This window comes from Elephas maximus, chromosome 6 (genome assembly GCF_024166365.1).
Source record: "Elephas maximus indicus isolate mEleMax1 chromosome 6, mEleMax1 primary haplotype, whole genome shotgun sequence".
Taxonomy (NCBI): domain Eukaryota; kingdom Metazoa; phylum Chordata; class Mammalia; order Proboscidea; family Elephantidae; genus Elephas; species Elephas maximus.
Window position 1 is genome coordinate 19,123,574 of NC_064824.1, and position 12,771 is coordinate 19,136,344.

The 12,771-nt window shown below is 52.6% G+C and overlaps 1 protein-coding gene across 1 annotated transcript; it reads left to right on the top strand.

The window, feature by feature from the left end:
* Nucleotides 1-4,915: 4,915 nt before the first annotated feature.
* Nucleotides 4,916-10,760, top strand: TMEM185B (transmembrane protein 185B). The gene has a single exon (XM_049889143.1). The coding sequence runs from the start codon at nucleotides 5,107-5,109 to the stop codon at nucleotides 6,157-6,159; it is 1,053 nt and encodes a 350-aa protein (XP_049745100.1). The 5' UTR covers nucleotides 4,916-5,106; the 3' UTR covers nucleotides 6,160-10,760.
* Nucleotides 10,761-12,771: the final 2,011 nt, after the last annotated feature.

A 12,771-nucleotide genomic window follows, 5' to 3' on the forward strand; every position in this document is an offset into this window, starting at 1 on the left:
TGCCCGCCATTTGTTTTAACAATATTCCATACTTCAGGAAGCTGCCCACCCACCCCTATAAAGAAACACATTAGTTTGAATTAGCAGTATTTAACTGTATTTGGATGCTTCAAGTTAAATTATCCCAGCGTTCTGTTTATCAGTTTACAACCCTGGGAGGTTATTGTGATCTGACACCAAAAAAATCACTGAGTGCATGTACACTCAAGGAGCTTGAGTGGTGCAGTGGTTAAAGCACTCAGCTGCTAACCAAAAAGTCAGTAGTGCAAACCCAGCAGCTGCTCTGTGGGAGAAAGACGTGGCAGTCTGCTTCCGTAAAGATTCACAGCCTTGGAAACCCCATAGGGCAGTTCTACTCTGCCCTAAGGGCCGCTACGAGTCGGAATCCACTAGACAGCTGTGGGTTTTGCGTTTGCACGTACGCTCACGTACAGACATGCCAAAGCCTTTCCTATGTTTAAGTTGATTTTTAATCTTATACAACCCTAGGCTTGAGCCTACCTTTGATTGCAGCCTCTTTACCGTGTTAACCTTAATCCTTCACCCCTGTGGAGTTGTCCAGACCACACGAGCTCAAGCAGCTGCTCTTAGTAGAGGCAGATTAACACCCCTAGTGCTGGCGCTGACTCCACTGCTGTAAAGACAACACAGAAGAGAAGAAAACAACCTCTAAAAACACGAGGCTTCATGTATCAAGGGTCTTTAAAATATTCCTCTAGCCCAGCAATTTTATTTACTGGGAGCCTACCTTAAAGAAATAATCTGAATGCAAACGAAGACCACAGTGATGAAGACTTTTCTCCTCACCTTAGAAAAGAGCAGAAATCATCAAAATATTCAATACGGGAATGGGTAGGTAAGGTATTGGACAACCTATGATGTGATCTGGTGTGACCATTACCGAGATGCTCCCAATGCGTTTATGATAATCTGACACGTTTCTATTCATGGCATTTCACCACATTTAGGGTGCCACCGATTGTACAACACAACCTTGCTTCCTGTACCATGAAGGCAGAAAGTTACCGAGGATGGAGTATCTAATAAGAGACATAAATAAAGCTGGGACACCAAAAAGCTATTCCCTGGTGCAAAAGACGATGCTAAACAGTCTGGTCGGGCAGAAAAGGAAAGGAAGGAAACCTGCATGTCTCAACCTTGACCATGGGTGGAAGGAGGGAAAGAAATTGCCTCTGAGCATTGAACAAGCCCTGGCTCACGCAAACTTGAGTCTCAACTTGTACTATATAGACAGGGTCTCAAAAAACAAAACAAAACGCTCAAGCAAAGACTTTAACTGAATCCAATTTAAAGTCCTCTGGAGTTGGCAGTGCCCCAGGTGACTATGAGAAGCAAGCACAAGCCCCTTGTGGGGGAGTGTGATGTCAGCGCAGGCTAACAGTGCCCCTAGAACACCATCCGTTACACAGTGCGAGATTCAGAGCTGTTAAAAGGCAAAAATACATGAGCCTGAGAATTGATGTTCAGCAGAAAAGCAGAGCAAAATTGTACGCGGAGCACGCCATCTCTTTGCCGAGACCAACGGAAAGGAAATACACTAAAATGTCAACAGTGATTTTCTGTAGGTGTCAAGATTAGGGTTTTTTTTTTTTTTTTTTCTTTAAACGACTCTGCATTTTCTAGATTTTCTCAAATGAGTGTGTATTTAGTGACCATACAGGAAAGAGTAGAAATAAAAACGGGGTGGCCAGGGAGGGCATCTTAAAGGAGGTGAGCCCAGAACTGAGATGGTGCCAGCCTGGGAAAGGTCATAGGCATAGCTCACTGATCGCCCCCTGCCCAGCTCAGGGCCCGGGCAGAGGGCAGGTGCTCAGTACAGCCTGGCTCAATGGATGCATGAGTTAAGGAATGAATGCAGCAGAGACAAGCTGCTAAAACACCCAGGGGTCCCAGCCAGAGTCCGGCTTTTCAGTGGGCCACTCTCACTGACTGAACCTGCCAACGGGGCCAGACCAACAGGGCCAACCGAAGGGCTCAGGATTAACTCTGCAGCCCTCAGTTTAGCAAGAACTCTGGTCAGTGTTGTCGGCCTCAGTCTTCTCATCTGTAAAATGAGGTTATTGCCTTTGCCAACTAAGCCTTTGAAAGTTAGTGTCAAATGATAAAAAACAAAAAAAAAACAAATGATAGAGTGCTTAAAATATCCAGCCCAGTCCCACCACAAGCGGCCGGTGCGCTCTGGAACGTCTTCCTGTAAGCCTGGCGACACTGCCCAGCAAATGGAGACCAGTGAGCTTTAGACAAGCTGCTTTGTCTCCCAACTCTGCCCTCATCTGCTGCTCAGCACCAGAAAAGCTGCCCTGTCAGCCCCAGCTTTCCTGCCCTTCCCAGATACACGTACTCTGCAGAGGCCTGTGCTAGAAACTGCAGAGATGAAAGATGGGTCCCTCCGTGGGCAGTCACAGCCCATTGGGGAAGCCAGATGAGCAGGAAAGATCCAGCACTCTGTGGGGTAAGCCTCAGGATCATGCCATTGGGGAGGAGCTTCCTGGAGGAGGGAACACCTGATCTGCATGGAAACAGTAACAACAGCCACCACTGAGACAGGACCATGGAGCATATTCTAGGTTTCCCACATTATTTCATTTTGTTGTCACAATTTTGTGAGGTTATCCCACTTTCACAGATAAGGCACTATGGCTGTTACTTACCAAGGTCACAGAGCTTGTAGTCAGCACCCAGGCCTTGGGGACTCTGGACCCACGTTCCCTGAGCACACTACCTCCCTGGAGAGGTTGTGTGGGTGTGTGCTGGGGGCAGGGAGAGGCTGAGCAGGCTACTGCAGGCAGAGTTGGGGAAAGCATGTCGCATTAGGGAGGCCTGCGGCCAAGGGGTAAAGCTGGGCGCTGACAGGGACAGACGCAAAGGGCCAGGGAAGCCACGGCTTCCTTGTGAAGACACTGACGGCTCAAATCGGTATGAAGGGGGAAATTTCCCTGGGCTTTTTCACAAGTCACTCCCTCCCCAAGGTCCCCACTCAGGAAAACATTCAGCAAGGGGATCCTTCTTCTTGTGGCCCAGGCCCCTTGGAGGAGTCTTAATCCCATCCAGGCTGACTGTGCCAGTCCTCTGGGCATCTGGAACCTGGCTGGCACAGTCAGTCTGGGAGCATGGCCAGATGTCACCGAGGGCTCCCTGGAGACCCAGCACTGTCACCCTGGTCTCTTCCAGAGCAGTGGCCCCTCCAATGACCAAGGGCTCTGAGGACAGTCTCCGTCATGAAATCAGGACTCGGCATTGAGCCCTGAGTACTGGCAAGGCTCACTCAGCTAGGAGCCCTTCCCCAGGGCCACCAGATTGCCCCTGGTCAAGGTGGAAGCAGATAAAGCTGTAGGCAGATCTCTGAGGCCTGGGACTGCCCAACTCACACCAACATCCTGTTGACACTGGCCACGTCTGGGGAGAGCTGGCTCCTGGATGCGAACCATGACCCCTACTTCCCTCTGCATGGACTGGGGACCGTGCTGTGAGGGCACAGGAGAGCTGCCTGGCTTCTGTCTGGAAGCCCCGATAGGCACAGAATCTATCCCTTCCTTGTTACCCAGTGGAGTCTGACACCCAGTGATATGTTCCTCTGATAACCTCTCCCCCCCTCAGCACCCAGTACTAAAGTGTCAGCATTCCACACCCTGGTTTCAGACTAGGCTACAGGGGATGGAGTGGGAGCTCAAAGGTAAAAAAGACAAGCAACTGGGGCTTTCTGAGCAGCAGGAGAGCAAAGAAGAGAGGCAGAAATCCTCCTGGGTCTGCCCGGCTGGCCCAGAGACAGGTGCTCCAAATCTCAGACCTGCTGCCTGGAGGCCACTCAGGCCAGCCTCCCTTCCTCAGGAAACTGAGGTCCAGAGATAACACGGTGAATTTGCCTAGGCTTCTCAACTGGCTGGGCCTAGATTAGAGCCCAAATGTCTTGACCGGTCCAGTGTCCTTTTCCCCAACATGGTTTTGAAAAATAGACCAAGACAAGGCCAGACAAGCCAAAATGTGGTTTTAATCCGAGTCCCAACTCTGCTCCTAACCTGTTGGGTGACCCGGGGCAGAAGAGCCCCCTCTCTGGGCAGTTTCCTCACCTGTTGCCTTGGACTATGTCTAGGGGGCCCTGTGGGGCCTAGCACCCTCCCCCAGCACCTGGCCTCTTGGCGTGCAAAACCACCCATGCCGCCTAGGTACTGCCCCAGCCAATTCCCAGGCCGACCAGGAACTGTCCACTGCCCATCGAGGCAAAACCCCCCAGCCCAAGGCACTGACCCACACTTGGGCCTACCCCCTTGGCCCAGGGACACACACAGACCGGACCGCCCCGCACAGTCCCGTGCACTCATACAGTTAGGGGCACCCTCCCCTCGCTCACAAACTCCCCTACGCGCCGGCCACCCGCTCTCGCGCGGGCACTCGGGCTCCTGCACTCCGCACACGCCGTTCCCCGCTGCTCGCGCCCGGGCTGGAGCCCGATCGCGGGCGCCTGCCCCCCTGGGCCGGTTGGTGGAGAGCCGAGGCCGGCAACGGCGCGGGTGGGGCACCGGCGGCGGGCCCCGCCCCCGGCCGGGCCGGAGGATGTGAGCTCACTCCGGCCTCCGGCTCCCGGCGCCGCCAGGAAACGGCCGCCCGGGGCCGCGACCCGCTCGCCGCCGCCGGTCGGGCCGGGCCGTCAGCAGCTCGCCGGGACCCGGGCCGGGCCGCCCTCCGCCCCTGCCGGCGTCGCCCGCAGGAGGTGCTCCTGAAGGTGTGCGACATGAAGGCGGGCGCCCAGGGCCCCCGGCCGGCTGCCCGCGGGCCTGTAGCCGGGCCGCGCAGCGCCGCGCCCCGCCGAGCGCCCCGCTCCTAGCCGCCGCGCCAGCCCGAGCCCGCGGCCCGCAGGGCGCCCCGGAGCGCGCACGCCACGCCCGCCCCGCTTCCGGCCGCGCCACGTGACCGCGCGCGCACGTGGTCCGGCTCCTCCGGGCCGCAGGCCGGGGCGTCCTCCACGCCGGCTCGGGCGGATGCCCACCTAGCGCGGCAGCGGGCCGGGCCAGAGCCGCAGCGGGCCGGGGACGCGGCGCCCTCCGCGCGGGGGCGGGGAGGAGGCCCGGGCGGGCGGCGGCTTCCGCCATGAACCCCCGGGGCCTCTTCCAGGACTTCAACCCCAGTAAGTTCCTCATCTACACCTGCCTGCTGCTCTTCTCCGTGCTGCTGCCCCTCCGCCTGGACGGCGTCATCCAGTGGAGCTACTGGGCCGTCTTCGCGCCCATATGGCTGTGGAAGCTCATGGTCATCGCGGGCGCCTCTGTGGGCGCAGGTGTTTGGGCGCGCAACCCTCGCTACCGCACCGAGGGGGAGGCTTGTGTGGAGTTCAAAGCCATGTTGATCTCCGTGGGCATCCACCTGCTGCTGCTCATGTTCGAGGTCCTGGTGTGCGACAGGGTGGAGAGGGGGACCCACTTCTGGCTGCTGGTCTTCATGCCGCTCTTCTTTGTGTCCCCCGTGTCCGTGGCCGCCTGCGTCTGGGGTTTCCGACATGATCGGTCGCTGGAGCTGGAGATCCTGTGCTCTGTCAACATCCTGCAGTTCATCTTCATCGCTCTGAGGCTGGACAGGATTATCCACTGGCCGTGGCTGGTGGTGTTCGTGCCGCTGTGGGTCCTCATGTCCTTCCTCTGCCTGGTCGTGCTCTATTACATCGTCTGGTCGCTGCTCTTCCTGCGGTCCCTGGATGTGGTTGCGGAGCAGCGTAGAACACACGTGACCATGGCCGTGAGCTGGATAACGATCGTCGTGCCCCTTCTCACCTTCGAGGTCCTGCTGGCTCACAGAGTGGACGGTCACAATACATTCTCTTATATATCCATATTTGTCCCCCTTTGGCTGTCACTAATAACCTTAATGGCCACGACATTTAGGCGAAAGGGGGGCAATCATTGGTGGTTTGGCATTCGTAGAGATTTCTGTCAGTTTCTGCTTGAAATTTTCCCATTTTTAAGAGAATACGGGAACATTTCATATGACCTCCATCATGAAGATAGTGAAGATATTGAAGAAACATCGGTTCCAGAAGCCCCTAAAATTGCCCCGATGTTTGGAAAGAAGGCCAGGGTAGTTATAACCCAGAGCCCTGGGAAATATGTTCCCCCACCTCCCAAGTTAAATATAGACATGCCAGATTAAACTCTGGTTCTAGGGAGGGCCCCTAAGTGGGGTGGAAACCATACACACACATACACACACGCAAACCCACCTTACTGTTGTCTTTGTTCCCACACCCAGAGCAGAAAACGGGGTTCCAGGCCCCTGCGTCTCAGCCTTGTTTGAGTTTGATGTCTCTCAGCATGCCCCAGAGATTTCAGTAGATATTTTAATACGTGGTTGTGCTGCGCGGTGTGTGTACACGTGTGGGGGAACTTGCTGTCTGGGCGGGTGCTTACAGACCTAGCTGGGAGCAGTCACTTGAGTTGTTTTAGCAAGTCCTTAAAAGGAATAACTACACAGCTGTTTGGTTTTGTTTTTTAAGTGCTAATAGACCTATCAAAGGTATTATTTTTTTAAGTTTTTTTTTAGTACACTGCTAGTGTAAAATTGTATTTCGAGTTGCTCCTGTTGTGACATAATAGCAAATATAAAGACCTGTCGTTGCCACCACTTGTTTATAAACCTCACAGTTACTTTTAGCGTTCCTGCTGTTAAAGATAGTTCTTCTGTGGACCTTGCTGATACTGGCCTTCAATATCGTAAGAGATGAATCTTTCTAAGGGAGTGAATCATGGATATATAGTATTTATATGAATATTTTTGCAATGTAATATGTTTAATTCTGGTTCTATACAGTACAATGTATTATGTTAGAGTATTTTTTTTAAGGTTGTATGTGAAGATTCGTGTCTACTGCAGATGTCCTTAAAGATTGTTTAAAACATGAATATGTACCTGGTGTGGGATCTTATCAAAGTAGTAGGCATGAATATAAAAAAAAAAAGAAAACCTGTTGCCATCGAGTCGATTCCTACCCATAGCAACCCTACGGGACAGAGTAGAACTGCCCCATAGGGTTTCCGAGGAGCAGCTGGTGGATTCTGACTGCCCACCTCTCTTTGATTACCAGCCATATCACTTAACCAGTGTGCCACCACGGCTCAGGCATAAATGTAGGGATTGAAAATCCCCATGGGTCTTAGAAGCCAGATGGTAGATGACGCTAGCCTGGACAATTTTAAATTACCTCGTGGCACAGTGGTTAAGAGCTCAGCTGCTAACCAAAAAGTCGGCGGTTTGAATCTACCAGCTGCTCCTTGAAAACCCTGTGGGGCAGTCCTACTCTGTCCTGTAGGGTCGCTATGAGTCAGAGTTGACATCGGGTTTCGAGGGAGGGGCTACCACCCTTTGGGAACAGGTAGCATGCCAACAACTCTGCTCCAGTGTCAATCAGGCCACAAAGTGACACAGTTATTTAGCACCTTGAATTTTTACACACAGGTAGTAGTAGTATCTCTTGAGGAACCACCAAAATAAGCAAAGAGTGGGTTGCCCATTTTTTAGAATATTAGTTGGCTGTAGTACAGAGCATTACTTGTCATTTGAAAGCTAGAGAAGAGTGGCAATAACCAAAAATGGTAGCAGGATCAAGTACTATTTTGAGGTCCAACCGAACTCTGATCCATCAGCAAGAGGGGAAGCAGAATGGTTCTAAGTTATCTAAGAAACAAGAACGCAGTTTCTTTCCATACTGGGAGTACTGTGGGAATCAGAAGGGCAGACTCCGGGTCCTGCGAGAGCCATGTTCTGCTGCTACGAGCGAACACTTGGAGTTGTTAGTTGTGGTCAAGTTGATTCCAGCTGGAGGTTAAAAAGGTATGGATGGAAGCAATTTTCATACGCAGCATTTTACAAATTATCTAAATTGGACTCCATGTGAAGTAAGTAAATAACTATACACTGCCCTGACTGTGGGCACACCAGTTCCGTTTAGAGAAAAAGAAAAAGGTAAACTTGAGTTCTCTGTTTTTGCCCTAAAGATGATAAAAAAAAAAAAAAAAAAAAAAATTTTTTTTTTTTTTTTAAATGAACTACAGAATGCTCCCACAAAGGCCAGCCCTGGGATCAGGGTTCTTGAAGTCGGGGGGCACCACAGCCCAGCGCAGTTGGCTAGGACTGAGTCGAGGTCTCAGGCTGACACAACTGTCAGTTACTCTAGCCTCCAGGATGCAGGAAGCAGCCCTGAGTAGCAGTGGACGTAACATTTTGTGAGACATGTTTCACTCATTCATTTACTCGAGTATTTGTGGAGCATGTGCAAGCCAGGGAGTGGGGATACTGTGGAGAACAACTCAAAGGTGGCCCCTGCCCACCCCAAGTTTCTAATGAAGTAATTCTGAGCCGCATTTCCTCATGACAGTGGGATGGTGCTCAGCACAGCTGCCTGCCAGTGGGAGGGAACCAGCCCAGAGCAGGTTATGCAGAACACTTGGGAGGATGCCACTGGCCTCAGGTGACCTTCACCGGGAACTCCAGCCCGGTCATCCTCGTCGATTTCAGGAACCAGTGCCCCTGATCTCCCTTTCACTCCCAAAGACTCTCAGAAACCTTGACTTACATTTCAGTAAGCTGCACGTGTTGCTGGAGGTGTTGAGCAGGTTTGGGGGCTGCAGTGGGATCAGCCCTTACTGGCTATACTTCCAGGCTGCTGACACCCGGTACAATTCCTTCTACCCTCCTGCTTCCCTCGCCAGCTCTACTCACCTGGTGTTGGAGAGCCAGTTTCTGGGGTGGGATAACAAGCTTTCACACTCAGAGAGGCCATTCTCCATCAGACCTTTTTCCTCCCTCAAGATCATTAGGTTAAAAACCGCAGAGAATGACGGATTATAGAGTGGTGCTTGGCCTGCTTAAGTTAGTACAGCCTCAGCCACGCCTGGAGACTTACCTAATTGCCTTGCAACACAGTGACGGCGGTAGTACTTAGCATGTGTCAGGTTCTGTAATCTCTCCTGTAAGCTCATGTATTTGTCAGCTTTTGGTGCAAAACAACCTCCAAAATCTCAGTGGCTTCCAACTACAAATTCTTGCTCTTGGGTCTGTAAATTGATTGCCGTGTTAACACTGCAGGCTGTGGAGCTGATCCAGGCCTGCTCCACACACATCCCTTAATCTCGTCCCAGGCTGAAAGAGCACAAGAGGCCAAGCCAAACCCTGCGAGCACAAATACAGCCTCTGCTCACGTTCGGTGTAAAGTCTGCTCAGTCAGTCAGCCAAAGCCCGTGGCCAAGCCCACCACCGGTGGGGTGGGGCAGTATGCCCCCCGTGGAGTGATAACAATCTGCTCAGGTGGCCATCAGCCCATACGTTTAAAATGTTAGAAAGTAAGTTTTAAAGACTGGAACAGGATCACAAAATCTGTGGTACAAATTTTTTCCTGGTATTTTACAAACATTATGTAATTTTTTCAAAATTAATTGTTTTAATTAGAAGGTGATCTGTTGGGGGGATTGAGGCAAGATGTGGAAGGCTTTGCATTCAGACCCCTTCTGAAACCAGCGTAGAGTTGCCGGGGGCTCCACACACGGCAGGGTGTTAATGAAAGTGCTGTATCCTGAGGGCTTCTCTGGGGGGATATGCAGGATGATTTGGGAGGGTCAGGCCGGGCACGAAGAGACCAGAGAGGTAGGAGGCACTGGGAACCAGGGAGAGACAGCAGAGTCAAGACAGGCCTTAGCAACAGTCTAGATAAGGGAGAGAAGCTGACTTACCCCAGCCCTCACCAGGGTTCCGAAGACAAGCACATGAAAATGACCTGGCTGACTTAGGAAAAGGACACGATCAGGAGGACACAAGTAGCTCACAGCGCTGAGAGCAAGGCTGGAGGTGGCTCAGCCAGCATGCAGGAGCCAAGCGAAGCTGCATAGCTGGAAGCCCAGTCAGGGTCATGCCTCAGGAGCCATCTGGTGAGAATGCCACAGCTGGGACCACTGCCATTGGCCATATGGCACTGCCACCAAAACAGCACCACCAGTGTCGTCCCCGCTGCTGTGAATAATCCCTCAACCATCTTTGCCATGAGCTCTACCGTTAAAGGACCGGGAGTGGGCACATGCCTGGGTCAGCCTCGGGGATGCTGCATCCATCCACTCTGTGCTTCCGGAACACGGGGGGAGAGATTTTCTGGCCCCTTCAGCTGTAAGAGGAGGCAGGACTTTGCCAAAATTCACTCTGGAGGACTGGCCAAAGAGGAAGGGTGCTCAGATGCTGGGTGACCAAAGATACTGACCAAAGGCCCCCACCCTATACTCCCTAGGCTGCCCAACATACGCTCTTTTTCTCATATCAGAAAGAATGCCCTCATCTGACATAACTGTGCCCCGTAGCGACAGTGCTTGCCCTTCTCAGAGGGGGCAGGGAGTCAACCCACAACTGTTTCCGCGGGTACTTCATCCTGCTCCTAATGTAGGGTGTTTGGGAGGTGTCTCTTCCTCCCCGGGTCCTGTCATGACTCCTCTATATAGTCTAGAATCTACGGATCAAAGCTGGCTCCCGTGACATGCCCTCTGCCGAGGTGCAGCACCCTTCCCGATGAACGCCACGGGGAGGCGAGGCTGTCTTGGTCTACTTGAGCCGAGGCAACCTACTGCGCCGGGCTGATGGAGGAGCAGCTAGGAGAATGCAGCTGCCTTCTATTAAGCCAGACCTTAAAGAGGTTTGCTAAAGTGCGAAACGATGCCATTCTTCTCACTACCTTTTTTTTTTTTTTTGGTTTGGAAAATACGGTTTGCATAAAAATATGCTATTTTTATCAAGGTAATGGATTTATTTTTTAATAAATATTTTAAAAGTTATTGGCTTTAATTTCTACCATGATAAATGTTGATAGATACAGCTCCCATAAACAAAAGCTCTGGGAATTGCTGCCTTAGAGCTGAGAGAGAGAGGAAAGAAAAGAAAAATGTCATAACATGGGCGGTGGCCCGGGAGCATGGAATAAAGTGAGGAAAGTATCAGTCAGGATGCACTTGGCTATGAAATATATTGAAATACACATGACATATCAGGGAAGGAAAAACATTACAGGCTACTCCTTATTTCTGCAATAGATCACAAGACGCTCCCTCTGCTGTTATGCCCAGTGTGGCCTTGGTCGTGGTCAGCTGGGTTACTTAACCTAGCGGGTCTCACGTCTTCCTTTCTGGGGGTCTGAGCTCTTTGTTGCCCCTGCTGGTGTAGGGTTGCTGGGGTCCTTCATTTAGTTCACCACTAGACATGAAAGTAGTAAGAGGAGCCAGGTGGTTGGCTGGGGGGCGGGAACCTGAATTCTAGCAGTAAAAACCCTGTTCCTCTGCCTCCGTTTTGTGGCAGCAATGTTCTTTCCCCTGATAGTCAAAAAGGGGGTTATAGTATTGGCTGGATTGATTGATCCTGACTAGCATAGGGTCGCTATGAGTTGGAATTGACTGCAGTGGGTTTGGTTTTTGGTTTAGCATGGGGTAATGGGGATGGCCAACCACATCTCAGAGCTTACAGGCCACCTTCCTGTGTGTTCAGGATGTCCTGTTTGTTAAATAGCTTCACAGAGGTGAGGAGGAGTGGGAAGTGGGTTTTGAAACCTTTTTTTACCCGAACAGCACAGAGCTGTCTCCCTCACCCAGCCCCGCCTTCTCTGCATCACCCACATGTCTCACCATCCTCAGACCCTGAGCCCTAGGCCTCAGCCCTGGCAGGACGCCCAGCCCCTGGCTCGCACCCGACACCCTAAGCTTCCAGGGAGCATCAGCAAGGTGCGCATGCAGACTCTTGGACCGCACACCCCATCACATGCTTCATCCCATCCCAGCCCCGCTTGGGCCCCCACAGCCTGTCACAGAGGCCTGCTCTCTTGGACCAGGGCCACCTCTGGGCATTGCCAACCCTCCTTCCCCTCCATCACACTGTGACCCTCCTCCTCTGGCCTCGTCTTGGCCTGAGAACTATATAGAGGTGAAACATGACTGGTCATTAATGGCTGGTGTCCCACCTCTCACCGTCAGAACCAGGGGAGTGAGCAGTGCAGGAAGATCAAAGACCCACCACCAGCCCACCCCCCATACACTGTGTAACCAGCAGCCAAGGTCTCCCATCCTGGTGGTGGCACTTGCCTCAGGCCAGTACTGAGAGTCTGAGACTCAGCTGGGGCTGCCCGGCCACTCCCCTCACCCCTACCTCTCATCTAGCATGTTTAATGACAGGACTCCTTGGCTGGGACCTTTGCTATCCTAGGCATTAACTATTTGGAACACCACGTAAGGCCCATTTCTCTATGCAAGACCTGGTTTGCATGTCTCCCTTGGTTCCAGTTCTGCCCAGCCCCCCATACAGTCCTGGTTCTCTGCCTGGCTCTCATTCCCTGGTCTCCTGGCTAACCCTGAGGATCAGACTAGACTCTGCCCCAGTCCAGAGTTGTGAGCTGCGACCCACGGGGGTGTGAGAACCTCAGCCCCACTCCCATGAGCTGGGAGATCAGGGCAGGACCACCTAGGACCAGCCCAGCCTCAGGAGGCTGCCCCCTCATTCAGTGTGGAGGCCAAGCAGGGCCAGAGCGTCCAGTCCCATATCCGGATGGCCTCCCCGGGGCTTCGTGAATGGGAGGCAGGATATGGCTGGATGTCTCTGAGGCCCTGCCAACCCACAAACCCTACTCGATGGCCTTGGCAGTGAGAAGGGGGCATTTCAGAGCCGGCCAGGCAGGCCAGCCACTGCTCTGGCGGTTGATCCCCGGTGTCTGTGAGAGGGAGAGCCCCAAAAAGGAACACAGTGCAGGCC

What these genes read in the sequence shown, in the direction of transcription:
- TMEM185B (XM_049889143.1), top strand. Translation starts at nt 5,107, where the DNA reads ATGAACCCCCGGGGCCTCTTCCAGGACTTCAACCCCAGTAAGTTCCTC.